The sequence below is a fragment of the Larimichthys crocea genome, chromosome XII (genome assembly GCF_000972845.2).
Source record: "Larimichthys crocea isolate SSNF chromosome XII, L_crocea_2.0, whole genome shotgun sequence".
NCBI lineage: Eukaryota > Metazoa > Chordata > Actinopteri > Sciaenidae > Larimichthys > Larimichthys crocea.
The window spans coordinates 12,126,129-12,144,631 of NC_040022.1; the positions used below are offsets into that span (position 1 = coordinate 12,126,129).

General features: G+C 41.2%; 1 protein-coding gene across 2 annotated transcripts in view; it reads right to left on the bottom strand.

Moving 5' to 3' along the window:
• Positions 1–18,503, bottom strand: part of cpt1a2b (carnitine palmitoyltransferase 1A2b) — a 33,860-nt gene that overhangs the window by 3,122 nt on the left and 12,235 nt on the right. For both annotated transcript variants that reach the window (XM_019273008.2, XM_027285241.1), the window contains exons 4-18: positions 17,314–17,491; positions 17,111–17,212; positions 16,868–17,005; positions 15,854–15,931; positions 15,662–15,769; positions 14,810–14,897; positions 13,889–14,084; positions 8,467–8,655; positions 7,714–7,819; positions 7,401–7,517; positions 4,579–4,743; positions 1,565–1,693; positions 1,025–1,180; positions 509–622; positions 233–325 (exon numbers count right to left, since the gene is read on the bottom strand). In XM_019273008.2, coding sequence (XP_019128553.2) covers positions 233–325; positions 509–622; positions 1,025–1,180; positions 1,565–1,693; positions 4,579–4,743; positions 7,401–7,517; positions 7,714–7,819; positions 8,467–8,655; positions 13,889–14,084; positions 14,810–14,897; positions 15,662–15,769; positions 15,854–15,931; positions 16,868–17,005; positions 17,111–17,212; positions 17,314–17,491 — 1,957 coding nt within the window. The remainder of the gene's footprint in view (positions 1–232; positions 326–508; positions 623–1,024; positions 1,181–1,564; positions 1,694–4,578; positions 4,744–7,400; positions 7,518–7,713; positions 7,820–8,466; positions 8,656–13,888; positions 14,085–14,809; positions 14,898–15,661; positions 15,770–15,853; positions 15,932–16,867; positions 17,006–17,110; positions 17,213–17,313; positions 17,492–18,503) is intronic.

Below are 18,503 nucleotides of genomic sequence, written 5' to 3' on the forward strand. Positions count from 1 at the left end.
CTGTGAGTGTGTTCAAAAAACCTTTAACAGGGAAAAAAGGTGGAAGAAACCTAAGGAAGAGCCACAGAAGAGGGATCCCTCTCCCAGGACGGACAGACGTACAATAGATGACTGATACTGATTTTTCAAAAGTGGATATAATATATTTTCAAAGGCATTCAAATAGATTCCTGTCCACAGCAACTCCCGACAGAGACCTCATTCAAAGTGTGCAAAGTAATGATTTACTTACAGTCTCACTGCAGGAGTATTTGGAGGACACGTGGAAGTTGATCATATCCTCTCCCACAATGATGTACGAAACTCCATAACCATCATCGGCAACCTGACATGACCACAGAGATTAAATCAGATCAGCATTAAAGCATCACACCACCTGCTGTACAAATACAATCATTGTGTGTGTGTGTTTCAAACCATACAGTCAGCTTCTGAATATACAAAAATGAACCCAGTATATTCTGGTCACATCTGCAGTCACAACTAGAGGAAAGTGCGAGAGACTCACAGGTCCGAACCCGCCGCCCAGTGATACGAACTCAGGGTTGTTTTTCAGGTCGAACAGTTCCATCTGCTGAACCGGCGTCTGACTGGTGGAGAGACGCCAAGGCTCAGACAAAACCTGGAATGTGTGCGGGGAGAGGGAGAGAGAGTGTTGAAGCAGAGCAGGAGGGTAGTGTTCATAAATCACCACAACACACCCATCTGTCATTCAGCTTCACAACATCCACGTCAGATATGATGTGATGTGTGAGAGGTTCAACAAGTGGTCAGAATTTGCCCCTCGATGCTGTAACTGCACTCAGTTACATTGGTTCACTGATTACATTGTTGTGTTACACTGAATGCAAAAGTACAAAGTGCTTTTGCTGCCGTTTAATCTGTTTTATATCAACACTGCCAGATTCATAGAAAAAGAGTAAAGAGTAGTTTTTATTCATTTGGCACACATACATGGTGTCCAAAACTAACTCTAACTCTCACTTCACTGCATATTGCCTGGAATGCAGCCAAGGAGGCGTACCTCTTTGAGGAAGGGTGACTCCACCCCCAGGTATTTGGAGACCACATACAGGCAGAAGAGGTGTCTGTCGATTCCAGCTCCGGTCATGGCCATCCGGTAAAGGTTCTGGTGCCTCTCTGAAGCCAGTCGGAAGAGACGCCTGCATTGCTCCTCCACCTGTCGAACCAAATTACACTTTTGCTGACATCTAGATAATAAAACCACCTCGAAATCAATAATCCTAAAATCCTTCAATTGACCAGAAATACAGCACAAAATGATTAAGCAGTAAACTGTGAGCATATGGTGATTTTAGACTGGGGTTTGGATGGACCTGCATTGAGGTTGACAGGGGTTTAAAATTGCTCGTCATGTTAGTTTGTTTGTTTCCAATCCAATCCAATCCACTTTATTTATATAACACGATTTTAGCAAACAGGGTTTTTCAAAGTGCTGCACAACACGATAGAACACAATAGAAACACAACAAATCATCAAGTAGATAACAGAAAGATAGAAAACAATAAAAGATAATGCCTGAATCAAGGAATTCATCAGTACCTCCCCATTCTCTAGAGCTTTGACAAAGGCAGAGCTCTCGCTGGAGCACGATCGCACAGTCTCTGTCCGGCCCTCCCTGAACAGACGGGTCATGGACGCTTCATAAGTCAGACAGAATCCACCACGATCCTGGAAGAAAAGAGGAGAAGGAGGAGGTGATGAGAAAAGGTTTTAGAGGATGATGGGAGAAGATGACCGAGAGGCAAACATCCAGTCACTGTTAAAGACACATTTGAAGAGTTATTTAGTGTTGTTATCCAGCTGTGATTACATAAAACATGTTTCAGTCAGGAAACATAAGGCCAAATGGCAGAAGCAGAGAGGCAACAGAGAGAGTTTAATGAGACAAACCAATCAAAGATAAGAAAAAATAAGATAAACAGAACAATCAGGGATCAAGGATGTTTGGAGACATACTTCCACAAACCATCAACCATCTAACAGGTAGAATCTCAATGCCAGCTAATTATTATGGTATTATGTTGTCCTAAACCTCAATACCATCAATTTTTACTTTACTTCTCACACTGTCAAGTCAACAGATCGGAAGAGGAGATGTATTGTTTGAAAGCAACAGTTCGTCTCACATGTTGCAACATTAAGTCAAGTCAGTTTTCATTTATATAACTACACAAACAAATCAGAATTTACCTTAAGTGGTTTCACAATCTGTATACATATTTTTAACATGTTATTACAAATATGTGAAATGAACAATTCTGCTCCAAAGGAAGACACCCAGGAGGCATCCTGAACGGATGCAACGCAAAGGAGCTCCTCCCAGATGTCCAAACTCTGTACACTATCTTTAAGGATGAGCCCGGCTGAACAAAAGTTTAGTCAAGTTTAGAAAATTCCATGTTTAAAATAAAATAACATCAAATTAATCAGAAATACATTGTAGAAATTGTAAATAGTGGAAATGACTATTTATAATAGAATATCTACGTAGGTGTACAGAGGCGCATTATCAGCAACCATCACTCCGGTGTTCCAACTGCATGTTGTGTTTGCAAATCCAGGTTCGTCATTTTAAATGGATAACTGGTCATTAGAAACACCTTTTGCAGTCATGGTAGCATAGCTGAAAACTGTTAACATTAAAGAAGCAATAAAACTGGCCTTCTATAGACTATGTGAGAGTCTGGAGCATCAGCAGTTGTGGGTTCCATTAAAGGCTCAAAATGGCCAGAAACAAAGAGCTTTCTTCTGAAACTGAAACGCATCAGTCTATTATTGTTAGGGCTGGGTATCGATTCAAATTCCAAGAATCGATTCGATTCCGATTCTCAAGACTGAGAATCGATTATCATAATCCGATCCGATCCGATCTCGATTCGGGTTAGTATTATTAAAACCATTTTTTTGGTCGCCTGAAGCCCTTGTTTTCAACAACGGAATACATGCGCATATCTTTGCAAATGTAACCCGCAATCGCCTCAGTTGTTTTAAGAGAACGTACAGAAGTGGCTGGTAGTTGTAGAGTTTTCCTTGAGTGTTCTTTCATCTGTAGTTTTATTATATTTCCGGTGAATTTCCATTTTTCCCACGTTCATGAACGCATCATAGTCATTCCGACGGCCATTGAACGCACTTTGCATATGTGAGACGCTGACGCGACTAGTGGGGTTAAAGTTCACCGGGGGGAAATGTACTAAAATTTTAACTTAATTAAATCGATCTTTGGATGTACGAATTGATCTTAAGGAATTAATATGCAAATCGATTCAGAATCGGAAAATCGTTTTTTTTTTTAAACACAGGTCTAATTATTGTTCTGAAAAATGAAGGCTATTCCATTCCATCCTCCAAGAATGCGTACAATGCTGTGTACTGTTCATGTCACAGAGCAGCACAAACTGGCTCTAAGGACAGTACATTAAAGTAACATACACCTCACAGATCCTTAACTTCATTAAATAGTAGCTGCAAAACATAGTGTCCACACCAGCAGTGAAGAGGCAGCTGCTGACCTTCTAGGCAGAGTGGCAAAGAAAAAGCGATATTTCAGACTAGCCAATAAAAAGAAAAGGTTAAAACACAGCTTGATTTGGAGCCGTGCTTTGGGTGCAAGAACTATTCAGGGAAGAAGCAGTCATCTGGTATTCTGTCTGTAACGGAGAGGTCAGCACAGTCACCAGATCTCAACCCTATTGAGCTGTTGTGGGAGCAGCTTGACCGTATGGTACGTAAGAGGGGCCCATCAAGCCATTTCAACTTGTGGTAGGTGATTCAGGAAGCATGGGGGGAAATCTCTTCAGATTACCTTCACAAATTGACAAGTGGAATGCCAAAGGTCTGCCAAGCTGCAAATGGAGGATTTTTTGATGGAAGCAAAGTTTGAAGATAACAATTATTATTTCAAGTAAAAATCATTATTTCTGACCTTGTCAAAGGCTATTATTTCCTATTCATTTTGCAATATATTTTACTATTTAAACTCATTTCTTGTATGTTTTCATGGAAAACATGGAATTTTGTAGGTGAGCCCAAACTTCTGAGCGGTCTTATGTAACATATCTTATGTTAGGGCTGCATGATGGCCAAAATGAAAAATACTGAGATCACGATTATTCACAAAATATTTTTACATTTTAATTAACAAAAGGTCTGCTTCCACATAAATAAGACGGGTCCTTCTCCAAAATTAAAAATGAAACATAGCAGTGCTTTGGCTTTCACAGCAACACACTGCACAGCCATGCCATGACTGTTTGAGTTGGCAGTGGATGAGGACAGGAATTTAAGTAAAGGTCATTCATGAATAAAATCACAGTGCCCCTACACAACAGAGCTTCACAAGAAGAGATATTGAGAATCAACTAGGTCACATCGCTGAGACTACCAGTTAGCCCAGCCAGCCCACCATTTTTCGGAGAACTAAAATAATGCGCACACAGTCAACTATGCATATTTATAATGGCACTTCAGTTCTACTTGAAATGCCACCCATAAAATATGCATTTCTGCCACTCCACCACCTCCACAACTCCAAACTACAATGTGTGTGTTACCCTGTAGTATGCCAGCTGTAAGCCGATTTGGATGAATGCGTCGGGGCTGACGCGCAGCTTCTTGATGCGTCCCTTTCCAAATTCTCTGAAGGGGAACACGTGGCAGTCCACATCATCTGCCAGCGCTTGGGCAACAGCCAGGGAGCTGCTTGCCTGAGCCTGAACCTGACAAACAGACAAGAGAAAGTTCAGATTAGTTCAGATTACGTTCTCTCACGTAATGGTCTGCAAGTTGTAAAAGATGCTTGAACAAATTACCACAAAAAGAGTAATTCTATTCCTTATGGTATTTCAGTGCTATTGGCTATTGTAAGTGCCAGTCAATATCAGTGAGTCCTTCTCCGTCTGCCTGCTTTTATGGGAAATGCATGAATGCCTAGAAGCAATGGAAACTTTAACAGTCATGTCTGTGATTGCAGAAGAGGAAACCACATGAAAGAAGACAACTTATATAGACACAACACACAAGCAAATTAAGATGTAATCAAACCACCTGGTCTTGAGATTGTAGCCAGATATGTTATTTCATTCTGAACACAGGACAGACACACTTTCTGGCTGATCTCGGAATCCAAGAAGTCAAGAAGCTGACTTTCTTTTGAGATTATCCACACACACACACACACACACACACACACACACACACACACAGTAACTTTAAGCTTTTAAGCTAGAGAACTCTTTATGATTGATACCGGATACATGCACTAATAGACCTAAGTACCATCAAAAAGGTCTTGCAGGGTGATAGAAGAAAAAGAATTGACAGCTGCATTTGAAACTAAGGAAATGCAAGAGTGGATGATGCCAGTCCAGACATCTTTTATCATTTTACTGCAGAGTAGGTAAGTGCAACCTGCAGTTGACAAAAGGACTGTAAAGACTGTAACATGACACATGTACTGCCTCAACATAATCCTCATCCAATAAGGCAAACTTGCAAGCTGATCCCTGCTTCTGTGCTAACTAAACCATAACACAAATATACATAAGTATTTCTTTTCTGTACTGTATCTCTAAACTTCTTTCCTGTTTACTCTATTTGGTTTGAAGATTTAAAAACCGACCAAAAGGCCGCCCCATGTACAAAGGCTCCCTGTCTCTCTCTCTCTCTCTCTCTCCCACATTCCTGTCACTCTTTAGCTGTCTCTATCAAAATAAAAGCTTGAAAAGGCCAAAAAAAAAAAAAAAAAAAAAAAAATCATCATCATCAAAAAACAAACAAACAGGGACTGTAGTTTAGAACAGAGCATCTCCCCCGGCTCAGTGTGTTTGGTTGAGATGCAAACTGCACACACGCTGTGCATGATATCTGCAATAACACTACAGAGGCTCATCTGTAGTACTCTCTTGCAGAGGTGCAAGAGAGTACTGGGTATGAACTCACACGATAAGAGTGGAATGTTAATAAACCCAGTGCTGAAAAGGGTAGATCCTAGACAGTTTCCTCTCATAGCTTACTGTGCCCCATGTGCTTTTGGGAATTGTGCTTGTGTGTAAATCTGTGCCAGGTTAACGATTCCCTCTGACGAATTAGATCTTTAATATTACAATAACTCACCTGTAGACGCGCACACACACGTGATGTAAAGAAATCTGATGCCACGTTAAATCAGACGAATGTAGAAATGTGAACCAAGGTAAACTTTCTTTGATACAACATCCTGACAAACACAGGATGTGCCAATTCTGTTTGGTGTGGCTGTGTATATCTGGTGCTATGAACTCTTATAGTATGGAACAAGGTCAACGGATTTTATCATCTCAGTACACACACATATATGCTGGATGACATACAAATACTAATAAACAAATAAAAATGAACTACATGTGGGCGGACTACATGATAAGAGCCTTTTCTACTTGCTGCAACCAGGAAGAAGGTTCCAATACACAAGGCTCAGCCCTTAGAGGAATATTTATTCCTTACTGCTTTTGTTGTTGTTTTTCTTATACTGGCTGTTGTTGTTAAATATAAATATTATAATTTTCATTAAGAAAGCTCATGGAAACACATTTTACTATTATTATTATTATTATGTGACAAATAACTTGAATTGAGCCGCTTCCTCGCTCTCAAAAGTTTGTCCGGTCTGTTTTCTTTTCCATTTGTTTGTTCAATAGGTGTTGAGACAAAGCCAAATCAAGCCTTCTCATGCAGCTGGTAAGCTCAGGGAAAATGCATGGGAAAATCCAAGCCTCTCCCCTCAGCACAGAGAGGAGCTGAGTAATTAGAGTACAAAAAATCCTTGAATCATTTTTTATTGCCTTGAGTATTCATTTAATCATTAATTCCGCTTATGAAGTCACTTGTGTTGCGCCCCGGGGATCGTGTTCTACATGGACTGTCAACAGTGACAGTAACCTCAGAGTCAACAAGTTGGAAGACAGCGAAGAGACCGTCAGGTAATAAAACCATAAATCAACAACATGACCTACTCTACATGAAAGAACAAAGTGTGTGTGTTCAAGATATGATCGGATCCCACCAATGTGCTTATCTTGCAGAAACATTATCGCTCATCCATTAAGGTGTGCTAGTTCACAGATCCTGATGCCAGCAGGCTGTGCCGGTTAGCACTGCATAGACATACTAAATGGATCATGATGGTTATGGACATCCTGCTACTGTATATTCAAGGAATAAGCAGGGATGTACTCTTCTACTAAAAAAGTTATGAACGAATGAAAATAACCGCATAAAAGTGTTTGGACAACCGCATGGCCTCAGAACTTGTGCCTGCAGGTACAAGTCACAGAATAAAAATATACAGTGGGGACAACTGCTGAGTCAGGGCGGACGCACACACGCACACACACACCTCTGAGGGGATGTCCCAGACGAGCCTCTGGGGGAGCGGCAGCGAGCGGTCCACATCGCCTTTGCAGTGTCCGTCCTCAGTGTAGCCCAGCTGGAAGGCATCTGTGGCCAGAGTGTACTGGAGAAGGGAAGAGACGTGTTCATATTTACATAGAAATACAAAAATAATAAATGGTGAAATGACTCAAATCTCTTTTATAGAAAAAGGTCATGCAAACTACCTTTGCAGTATTTAGTATGTATTGTACACAGGCTGTGGCGCTCAATGTCAGACTCACAGCAGCTAAATGTCAACATGAGATACAACCACACACCTCCCAAAGGTGAGCCACTGTCGGTGCGTCAGCCCAAGAATGCTCTGCATTCAGCCCGCTCTTCCCGTTCTTGTAGATCACAATGGAGAATGATTTATCGAACCACCTGAGGGACAAGCAACAGAAAGAAAAGTGAGCATTAAAATGCCAATAATGCATGGCAGGTTTTTCAGTTTTTTTCCCCAGGTAATCTAAGGGAGAGTTCAGGTATTTTGTAAGTGGGGTTGTATGAGGTACTCTTTTTTTAATTTTTGCAGCTTCACCACGCCTTCAGACAGCCTCGAGCTGCACAGTGCATGACACAACTCAGCTGTGTAGATCATAAAATTATGATATCAGACTGACCCCATAGTCCCACCGGACAGGTCTCTGTCACATTGCGCAACCACTCAGATTTGGTCATTTTCCTGGTTTATGTGCTTCTAAATATGCTTCTACATGTGTAAATATGCTACGTAGTTAATTTGGGAGTTTGCATGGGGTATTTTATTTTGAAAATCCACCAGATTCTCTCTCTCTCTCTCTATATATATATATATATATCCATCTCTCTCTCTATATATCTCTCTATATTTCTCTATATCTCACTCTCTCTATATATATATATCTATATCTCTATATCTCTCCATATCTCTTCACTCCACAACTTTGCACTGGCCTTAAGAGTCTGCCATCATTTCTTTAGAGATTGTTTAACGTCACAAATTATTCCTCAAAAGCCTGTCTAGTTTCTTTCCTCCATGTCCTCCTAACCTATCGTAGCATTTTCCGTGAAGCAAGGACTTGGCGTAGCGGTCGAGGTTTCCAGCTGGATCTTCTCCTCTCATGCCTTGCTCTTCGTCGTCCAAGGTTACGAAGAAGGCCGCCCTCTCGATGGCATCCAGTGAGCGTTTGTTAATGCCAGAGCTGAAGTACTGCTTCCTCATCTGAGCCCAAGGAATCCTGGGAGAGGGGATAACACACACAAACAGCACAACATTTCAGACTCGTGATCAATATTACGATTATCATCGGTGTAGACATTGCCAAAACTCTGAGAACACGGATGTGGCATGACTTCAGCAAGAAGCTGCTAACAATACTCCTTCCCATCCTGATTGGTACTGTTTCTACTGTTTACAAGGCAGTTATGGTACAAATATAAAATGGAGATTGCAAAAACTCTTTTGTTCCTGCTGCTATAGGCTTATAGATGTGGAACCTTTATGTAGTATGCATTTATTTAGTCTTTTACTGATTGTGCTTGTTTGTTTGTATATGTGTTATTTATGGGGCGGCTGTGGCTTGGAGGCAGAGCGTCGTCGTCCACTAATCAGAAGATTGGCAGGATCGATCCCCGGTTCAAACTGCCCCTCAGGGATAATAAAGATTCCTTGAACCTTGAGAAGACAATAAAAACCCCCTTGAATCCTTGAGACAGACCACCAGTTTGGTCTCTATATCTACACACACGCACCTGGGTCCAGCAAGTGTCTGCCTGATGAAGCATTGAATAAAAGTGCTGTGCTTGTTTTTCGTACATGATGTCACACGTTCTTGACTCGTACGCATTACTGAGATCTGCAGCAGCTTGTCGCTGAACTTCAACACCAAAGATCAGGCGACTTTGGATCATGGAGAACGTTAAAGCGGCAGGAGGTGGGTCACAGGATGTGGTCTGTCAGCCAAGTGAAATCATACCAAACACTTATGAGTCAGGCTAAGAGTTTAACTGCTTTTTTTTCCTGTGCTTCTTATGGTACACACACACACACACACACACACACACACACACATATACACACATATACACACACAGTGGTTGACAAAGCAAAATCATTTCCTCTTTTTCCCCAACTGATGTCAAAAGATGACTCCCATCTGTCATCCACTCACAAATAGGGATGTCACGATTACATTTATTTATGACCCATACTGCAGCCAGTGACCAGTATTTATTCTTCTATACATACATAAGTATCTAAGGCGTTACAGTCTAAATCATCAACAACTATTTCACTGATGTTGTTAAACTGGATCATATTTTAAGAAGGAAATGTTTCCTGGTTGTCTTTCTGGTGGCCTCTGGCTGCTCTGCTGCAAATTATCAGGTGAGCTAGCTGGGACAAGCAAAATAAAATAAGGAAGCCACACCTGACATTCCATTGATGTGTGTGTGTGTGTGTGTGTGTGTGTGTGTGTACAAAAGTTTGGCAGGGCGCTCAGCAGAAGTCAACCAAAAAGTGTGTATGCATTAGTGTAAGTGTAGCCCGCCATTACTCTTAATGTAAGTGTAACATGATCTTTTATAAAGTGATGATGGAGACTAAAGACATTACGTAGAAGTGCAGCACAAACACTGAATCATCATATTATGTTTTGTGGCCACTGTAGTTTCTCTTCCGTGCTAGGAAGGAGAGGGTGATGGGAGGGGGTTGTAATCAGCAGCTACACTGCTAGATGCCAAATGACAGACGGTCTGCCATCTTTTGGCCTCTTTAAACCACTTTTTGTTGTACTATAATAAATGTCTTTCATGGCACAGAGTGAGTCTTTTTTTTATGTGTAAGTGATTCAAACTGAATAGATAGTGATGTAAACAAGCTTTTAACAGCAGCAGACTACTTTATTGAGTTTTCAAATTTAGCCTCCTGATTCCTCTATAAACAGACGTTAATATTAGAAGAATTAAAGCTGCAAGCAGCGATGGTCGGGCCCTCGCATATGCGCGCACGTCGAAATGTGCGCATGTGGAAATGTGCATAGATCACCACGCCCACTAAGTTTCCCCAAAATTCATCATTTTGATAACTTTTCCTCAGGAAGTCTATGTGAACACACCTACCAAGTTTGAAGTCAATGAGGTAAAATCCCTAGGAGGAGTTCGTTCAAACATGACCCCTTGTCAACCAGGCCGAAACAGCAAAAATGGCAATTTTCATTCTTAAATATCTCGCTTCCTGTTCATTATAGCTTATTGCACCAAGAGACTTTTTTGTAGGTCTTGCCATGTTCTAAAATTCGGCTGAGTTTTGTGACTCTGTGTCCAAAACTGTGGTGGGCTGTTCGAAAGAAAAATTCCAGGGGGCGCTATAGAGCGCTTTTGCCCCGCCCCCTAATTAATTATGCAGCCGAATTGTGCATAATATTGGTCTTAACAACCACAAGAAGTTTCAGACAGCTGTGACAAAGTATATGATAGCCCAACACTTTTGCCTGAAAATCAGCCAAAAAGTCAATGGAGTTTTTTTCGTACTTTTGACTTTGACGCGCCGTTACAGCCACGCCCTCTGATGAAAAGTTGAAATTATTTCTCAGATGTCAACACCAAGGCCTTGACAACATCCACACCCAATTTGAGGTGGATATACTCAAAAACTTCAGAGAAAGCTAGTGTCAAGTAAATATGACACTTCCTGTCACCAACAGGTGGCGCTGTGAAAATCACCAGATTTTGTCATGGAAATGTGTTGTAGGCCAGACTGCAATTATATATCAGAAGTTTGGTGAAGATTGGAGTATTTTTCGCAAAGTTATAGCACGTCGAAATTTCATGTAAACACGCCAAATTACGCCGAATTTCGTGGCCCCGCCCCTCCCACACAGAAAATCCAAAACTCAGGATTTTGATCAATTTTCATTGTCGAGGCCTTGAGAACACACACGCCAAGTTTCAAGCACATCGGATAAAATCCCTAGGAGGGGTTCGTTCAAATGCGACCCCTGGAAATGACCCCAAAACACGAAAAGTCCAAATTTGACAAAAATTGGACGCCGTACGCTTCACTGTAGCCCGGGGCACCAAGAGACTTTTTTGTGCGTCTGGGCATGTTACATACTCCCACCAAGTTTCGTACACGTGGGCGAAACCGTGGCGAGGGGCACCTCCAAAAACGCACACCTAGGTGCTGCTGTCGGGGCATATGCGTACACCCATGTGCGAGACCCCCAAAATACGAAATTTTACACCTGACATGGGGGGGATAGGCAAATTTTCATGAGTTTTCAGGGGGATATGGGCAGTCGAAAATGCGATTCATTTTGTGGAAACTGAAGAAAAAAAAGAAGCGGAATAAAAAATAAATAAATAAACATACGAAATTCAATAGGGCCCTGCACCGCGTGCTCGGGCCCTAATAACCGGTTCAGATCAAGCGGTAACCTGTGTGGCTGTGAAAGTGCCAAAAACTGGAATCCCTTGAGCAGCCACTTGAGGCTGGGTCCAGAAGTGTCTCCATAAGTCCCCATGTTGAAATGTCCAACTTCACAGCAGAAATAAACATGTTTACAGCCTGGTACAAAAGTTTTGGTCTCTATAGATAATTTCCCTGTTCATGACAACTGTGAATTTTTATACAACTCACCTGTTCAAATGATATTAAGGCTTAAAGTTATGCAGAATTAAGAGTGTGGACGCTTTGATTGACGGGTGGATGTGGTGACAGTTGGCTTGTTTGAGCACCCATGAGTCATTCTGTGATGGAAACTACTGGATGGAAACTTCTAGACAATCTAGGCAGAAATGTAACTTGTTGACACTGCAACATTTTAACCACAAAGACAGAAGCGAACAATGTAATGTACCACATAAATATATATTTATAGATGTATTCTTTTCGCAGAAATGTTTGACCAGCTGACATCATGTCAGCGATTCTTTTGTTATCACAGTTGAGTGTTGATGAGGACAAGGCCAGAGATCACTTTGTCATGCTGATTGAGTTAGAATAACAGACTGGAAGAGTTAATAGAAGGGTGGTGCTTTTAAATCAATGTCCTTCCCCTGTTAACCATGGTTATCTGCAAAGACACAAAGCTATATAGCTATCGTTGCTTTGCACAAAAAGGATCTCACAAGCAAGGATATTGCTGCTGGTAAGATTGCACCTAAATCAACCATTTACTGGATCATCAAGAACTTCATGGAGAGGGGGTTAATTGTTGGGGAAAGGGCTTCAGGGAGCCTGTAAAAAGTATGTAAAAAGTAATACAATGTTATGTGAGCACAAAAAGCTTTTTAGAAAATAGAAGTATAACAAGCTAGGTTCTAATGGAGAAATCTTGGAGAAAGTGAAGCACAAATAAAATGCCTGTGAGTTTAAAATGCCTGTGAGTTACCTGGATGGGCAATAGACAAGACACTATTCGAGTGGAAAATCCCCTGTTTTGTAGATATGTCCAGGCATGTCCTGGCATGACCAGACATGGCAAATCTACACCATAAAAGCTGAAAGGTGGCCACATGGGACTTGTTATATAACACAGAAGAGTATAAAAGCAGATGCTTTGAGACAGGAAAATCAGTCTTTTTTTTTGGCTATAATAATTAAAGCTCTATCTGCTGCCAACTTTGATGAATCCTGCGTGTTATTCTTTTTACCTGAAGAATAATATTATTTGACCTAATTTGAACTGTTGGATAAGAATCTTCTGATGAAGAAAACTTTCCATTAAAACCCAACAAGTGCCAGAACTGTCTCCTAGTCATCTCCTAGAAGTTGATTCAACTGCAGGATCGGGGCACCATCAGTGCAGAGCTTGCTCAGGAACTCTCCAGACCATATATTACATTATCAAAACTTTTGGCCACGACTGTATACTGCCCGTTCTTTATTATTAGCTGTTTGCTATAATGTTACACCAATCCTAAGAGTGCGACTCAGCTGTTACTGAAGTGCACATTGTTCTAAAAATTAGGATTATACTGGGGTTCAGACGTTTTTAAAATCATATAATGTGTGTTTTCTTACATGTCTTGTGAGCACTTCACTTTTTTTGCATTTTTGCTGAGGCGGGCAGGGAGAGATATAGTTCAGCCTAGTATAAGTTGAGGAAGTTCAGAACAGAACAAGCGTCGGACACAGGTCGGACACAGGTTTAGACAAGGGGATATTCTGCTGAGCACTGATTAGAGAACTGAGAAAGACGTTGTGATGCTATTCGTATCTATGGGGAGGTGTCCGAGACAGCCCATTTTAGAGTGTATGAGAACGAATTGTGAAGGCTCTTCTGGGAGCCTTTTTACCCGTAACCCCTTTTTGTGTGTTGCACTGTTAAACACTCTTTCTTGTACAAGAATAATAAATTCAACTTAAACTTTGATACTTCAAATCCAGTCTTCCTTATTGAAGGGTCATCTGAAAATTCTTTCAACACACATCACTAAGTTTTACATGTTCTATGTGTTGTTTCCAACCTGTCGCCAGCGGTGAGGGCACTGAGTTTGTCCTCTCCGGGCTGTGGAGGTGAAGGGTCATCCATGATCCTCTGGATCTGGTACTCAATCTCTCGGGGAGACAGCAGGCGGCCTGCCAGGTACACCCACAGGCGGAAAAAGCGTCCCTTGTGATAAACGGCCACAAATTCGCTGTCCTGCCAGTGCTGGAGCACATCTGTGGAGGAGATTTACTGTCACTGTATAACTCACTGTTTTTATCATTTTCTCCAAATGCTGTTATGCATTGTGAAAACATTCACAGTTGGAGCCAAATTGATGAAGAGTACTATTTGTCACTTATGAAGTCCATGCCTCAGAGACCGCAAGCTGTTATAAAAGCCAGAGGTGGTGCAACAAAGTACTAGTGGTGTGTTGAGGTGTTCTTTCGTTTTTTGTTTTTCCATGATTACATAATTTTTTCCTCGGAATTGAGTGATTCCATATTTCTTTCCCTCTGCTTGGTCTAAAAAAGTAACCACATTTTTTTCTTGGTTTCTTTTAGAGTTTTTACAAAATTAAACAACTGAATGAACATCCTCCAAGACTGGTGACTCCATCATTTTTGCCAGAGGTTATAACTACTTTACTAGGTGAGGAGTAGAGAAGTTTATTTAAGCTAAACTTAATTGCTGTAAAATGACAAGTCTACTCTCCAGTGTGAATTACAAACCTCATCCTTTAAGGATGAGGTTTCTAATTCACTTCAACTTAATTAATTAATTTGATTTTTTAGTGTAAGATGTGATGAGCTCAGTGTGCAAACATCAGTGTACAGAATTCCATCTTGTAAACGTTAGTGTAACGTGATGCTAAATTATACATCTGTAGCAGTACAGTGAGTGTAGCTTTACTACATGATGTATAACAGATCTGTAGCAGTGAAGAGTGTGTGTGCATTACCAGTCTCCTGTCCTGGTGTGCGTGTTGTGTTGAACATCCTCTCACACTGAGCGGCACACAGAGGGATGACAGTGCCTGGAACGCGACTCTGCCACCCACACACACACACACACACACACACACACACACACACACACATCTATTATTAAGATTTCACGATGACACTTCCATTGTACAGTTAGCGTTGTAAGCATGCTAACATTTAACCAGGAAAGGTCCCACTGAGATTAAAAATCTCTTTTTTAAGTGAGTCCTGGCCAAGACAGTCAGCAGCACAAACTAACAACACAAGACACACACGGACAAAATTACAACACAGAGTAGTCTACAATGGTACGATACAAGCCACGAAATCAATAACATCAGCTAAAACAACAACACCTCGATGATTCAGTCTCTAGGTCTTTCAACATGAATTTAAAAGCCTTCAAAGAGATCAGTTCTTTGAGTTTTGAAACATTCTGGAAAACATTTCGGTCAGAGGGTGCTGAGTATCCAAACACCCTGGTGCGTCAGGGCTTTACAGTTTGTGATGAACCTGAGTAATGCATGATAAGCTGTATCAATCATATGCAATGCCTGAGCAGGGGCATGCATGTATGAAAGATCCCCATAGTCCAGTAAAGGTCAAAAATGTTGCAGCAACAAGTCCCTTTTTTACATTAAAAGAGAAACACAATTTGTTTCTGAAATAGTTCGTTTTCTTACCAAGCATTGCAAATGTGGTTTAAAAGTCAGAATCATTGATTAACCGCTTCAATGATTTTTCCTTCAAGAGTGATCAGTGAAGGACCATTTGCAGATTAGCACTAAACACCCGGTATAGCTGGGTGCTGATGGGAATGGTCTTACCGGTTTGAGTTCCTCCCGGTTGACCTTGCGGCGGTAGAGTAGCAAGGCAGTAATGGTGTTGCCCGCCCTGGCTGCCTGCACCGGTGTCGGCGTCACGTACAGGAAGTCCTTTAAAGCAGCGATAACGCAATATAAAGTAAAACCTTTTTTGGCTTTATTTCCATCTTTTCTGAGCTGTGAAAAGCTGATTACCATGCCGTAGTAGTTACTGTTAACCATGATGGGCCCTCGGCTCCTTAAGTAGATGTATTCCTCCCACCAGTCACTCACCTGGAACCAAAAACAGGACAAGTTGTGCTTCCGGTGATATGAAGGAGGACAAAACAAAACTATTCACACTTAGTACTGAGAGTTTAAACGGAATGTGAGTAAGCACAAGTCATTTACATGAAGTACTGATCACAGATGTTGGCAATGCATCAGGAGGACCAGGCTTCATTACTCACGTTAGTGTGCACAAATCAAAGTACACAAACCTGAGGAGGCGCCGAACCTGAACAATGCTCATAAAAAGGTTGTATTTACCTTTACTGAATGAATCCTAAATTAATCTATCTTGTCGACACTATTTAATCACACCAACGGTGTCACTGCATGACTAACAAGTGTTCTAACAAAGAGGGACGTGATAAAAATCCCATATCTTCTACCTTTAGTTTTGATAATCCCCGTCATCTATATTCTTTGAGATAAAAAAAAAAAGAGATATGAAGCTTTATTTCTTGAGACTGGATTTACAGGATTTTATCCACTGAGCTGAGGGACAATGTGACATGCGTCTGTGTGCACAGGGCATTGTGCAAACCCTCACTAATAAATGGGATTGTGGAGCACCAGGGCATGTTGCATGTTAAGCCCTCCTCTATCTCACCTTGAATCATATTGCTCATAGTTCTCATAGTTTAATTCCTCTGCACGTATTTAATTTTTATAGTTTAATTCCTCTGCACGCATTTAATTTTTATAGTTTAATTCCTCTGCACATATTTAATTTTTATAGTTTTATTCCTCTGCACATTTTTAATTTCTATGCAAATGTTTAACTGTGCTAAAAAAAAAAAGTAATTTGTCTGTCTGTCTGTCTGTCTGAGCTGCAGCTAAAGCAAAGAATCTGTGGCATTTTGCCAAAAGAAATTATATAAATGATAAACTAATTGATTATCCGACTAATGGGATCAAATTTAGTGTGTGACTGAGTAAACTTACATAGTTGGTGGCCCACAGAGCTTTGAGTTTAAGGTAACGTTGCAGCCGGTTTCCCAGGTTAGTCTCAAAGTGATTGGCCAGTTCAGTCATTCGTTGAAACTCTGGATCCGTCAACAGGGGGCGCACTGACTTCAGGTACTGAGATAGAGACAGAACACAGGGCATCGATCGAAACCTGCTCCTGAAATCACGGTGTTAACACAAATTATACTGCATGTGTAGATGATGTGTGTGTCCACTCACCCTGCTCAGTGTGTCTTTGATGGGAGGTACAGGCAGGTGAGGTAGAGAGGTCTGATAACTGTACAGCAGAGGCTTCCTGCTCGATAATAACCTCAACAGAGTCTGAGAGAAACAGAAGACAACACAACAGAACAGATTTTACCGGGATTATAACATTTAAGATTTACTACGACTGTTAAGACTACTACTGAAAAAAAACGTACCACCCAGACTTTGGTAACATTGGAGACTCGGCCGTGCTGCTCAAACATCCATTGGTGGTAGGAGAGCAGCAGTTTGAGGCAGAATCTGAGCGCGAGGATGAGGGAGAGCCACAGCAGAGTGCTGAAGACCAGCGCCGATAACATGGTCTGCCCCTGGGCACTGAGCGACACATGGAGACTGGACAGAGGGAGGAGAAAGAACAGTTAGTGCACGTCTTAAGGCATTTCAATGTTACCTGGAGCTGAAAGGAAGAGACAAAACACAAACACATCTGACAAATTGTTACAGTACATGATTCCTAGCTGAAGGTGCTCACTAACAGATTTCTGAACAAAATGTGAGAGAAAGACATCTGTGAATAATAATGAATGCAACTTCACTCGTGAGCAAACACTTGAACACTATGAAAGTGCAACAGCAACATCTGCTGGGCCGAAGAGGAAGTGACTCTGAAACGAAGCAGGAAGCTGCATAATGTGACACAATGACAAAGAAATATTCATTTCACTCACTACACTTCAAATACAAAGGATAAAAAGGCATTTAAAGTGCAATAAGCAGAAAACAGAAACAATGTAGTAGATTTTAAATCATGTTGATGTGACACTGACTTAGGGCTGGGCGATATATCGATAATTGAATCTATGTTGATATATTTTCAAAGGCGATATAGCACGAGACCATATCGTTCATTTCGATATAGTTTATTTTGCATTAAAATGACTATACATTTCTTCCCTTGAGCCTCCAGTTTGCTTTTAGTTCTCCTCTCCCTCTGTCCAGGTCTCCCACTGCTCGTTGACGTCGTTACGTCAGAGTCTCCAATAACTCCAGAAAAAGTCATTAGATTTGTCGCTGGTTGCTTTTTAGGAAAAAAATAATTTCTAGAGGGTCTGAAAAGTCGCTAAGTTGTCAACACTGGACCACTGATTGGTGTGTTAACAACCGAAGCAGCGCGGTTAGAGGTGGTGCACAGGTCTTAACCTGTGTGTCAGCTGTTGCAGTGCATTGTGGGATTTGTAGTGTAGTGTGATTTACCAGCAGGCCATTAATAACAGACGTATGAAATTATCCGGCCACAGAAGAAATATCGATATATGTCGTGTATCGCCATTCTGCTAGAAAATATCGAGATATGACTTTTGGTCCACATCACCCAGCCCTACACTGACTTGTAATCAGGTGAATG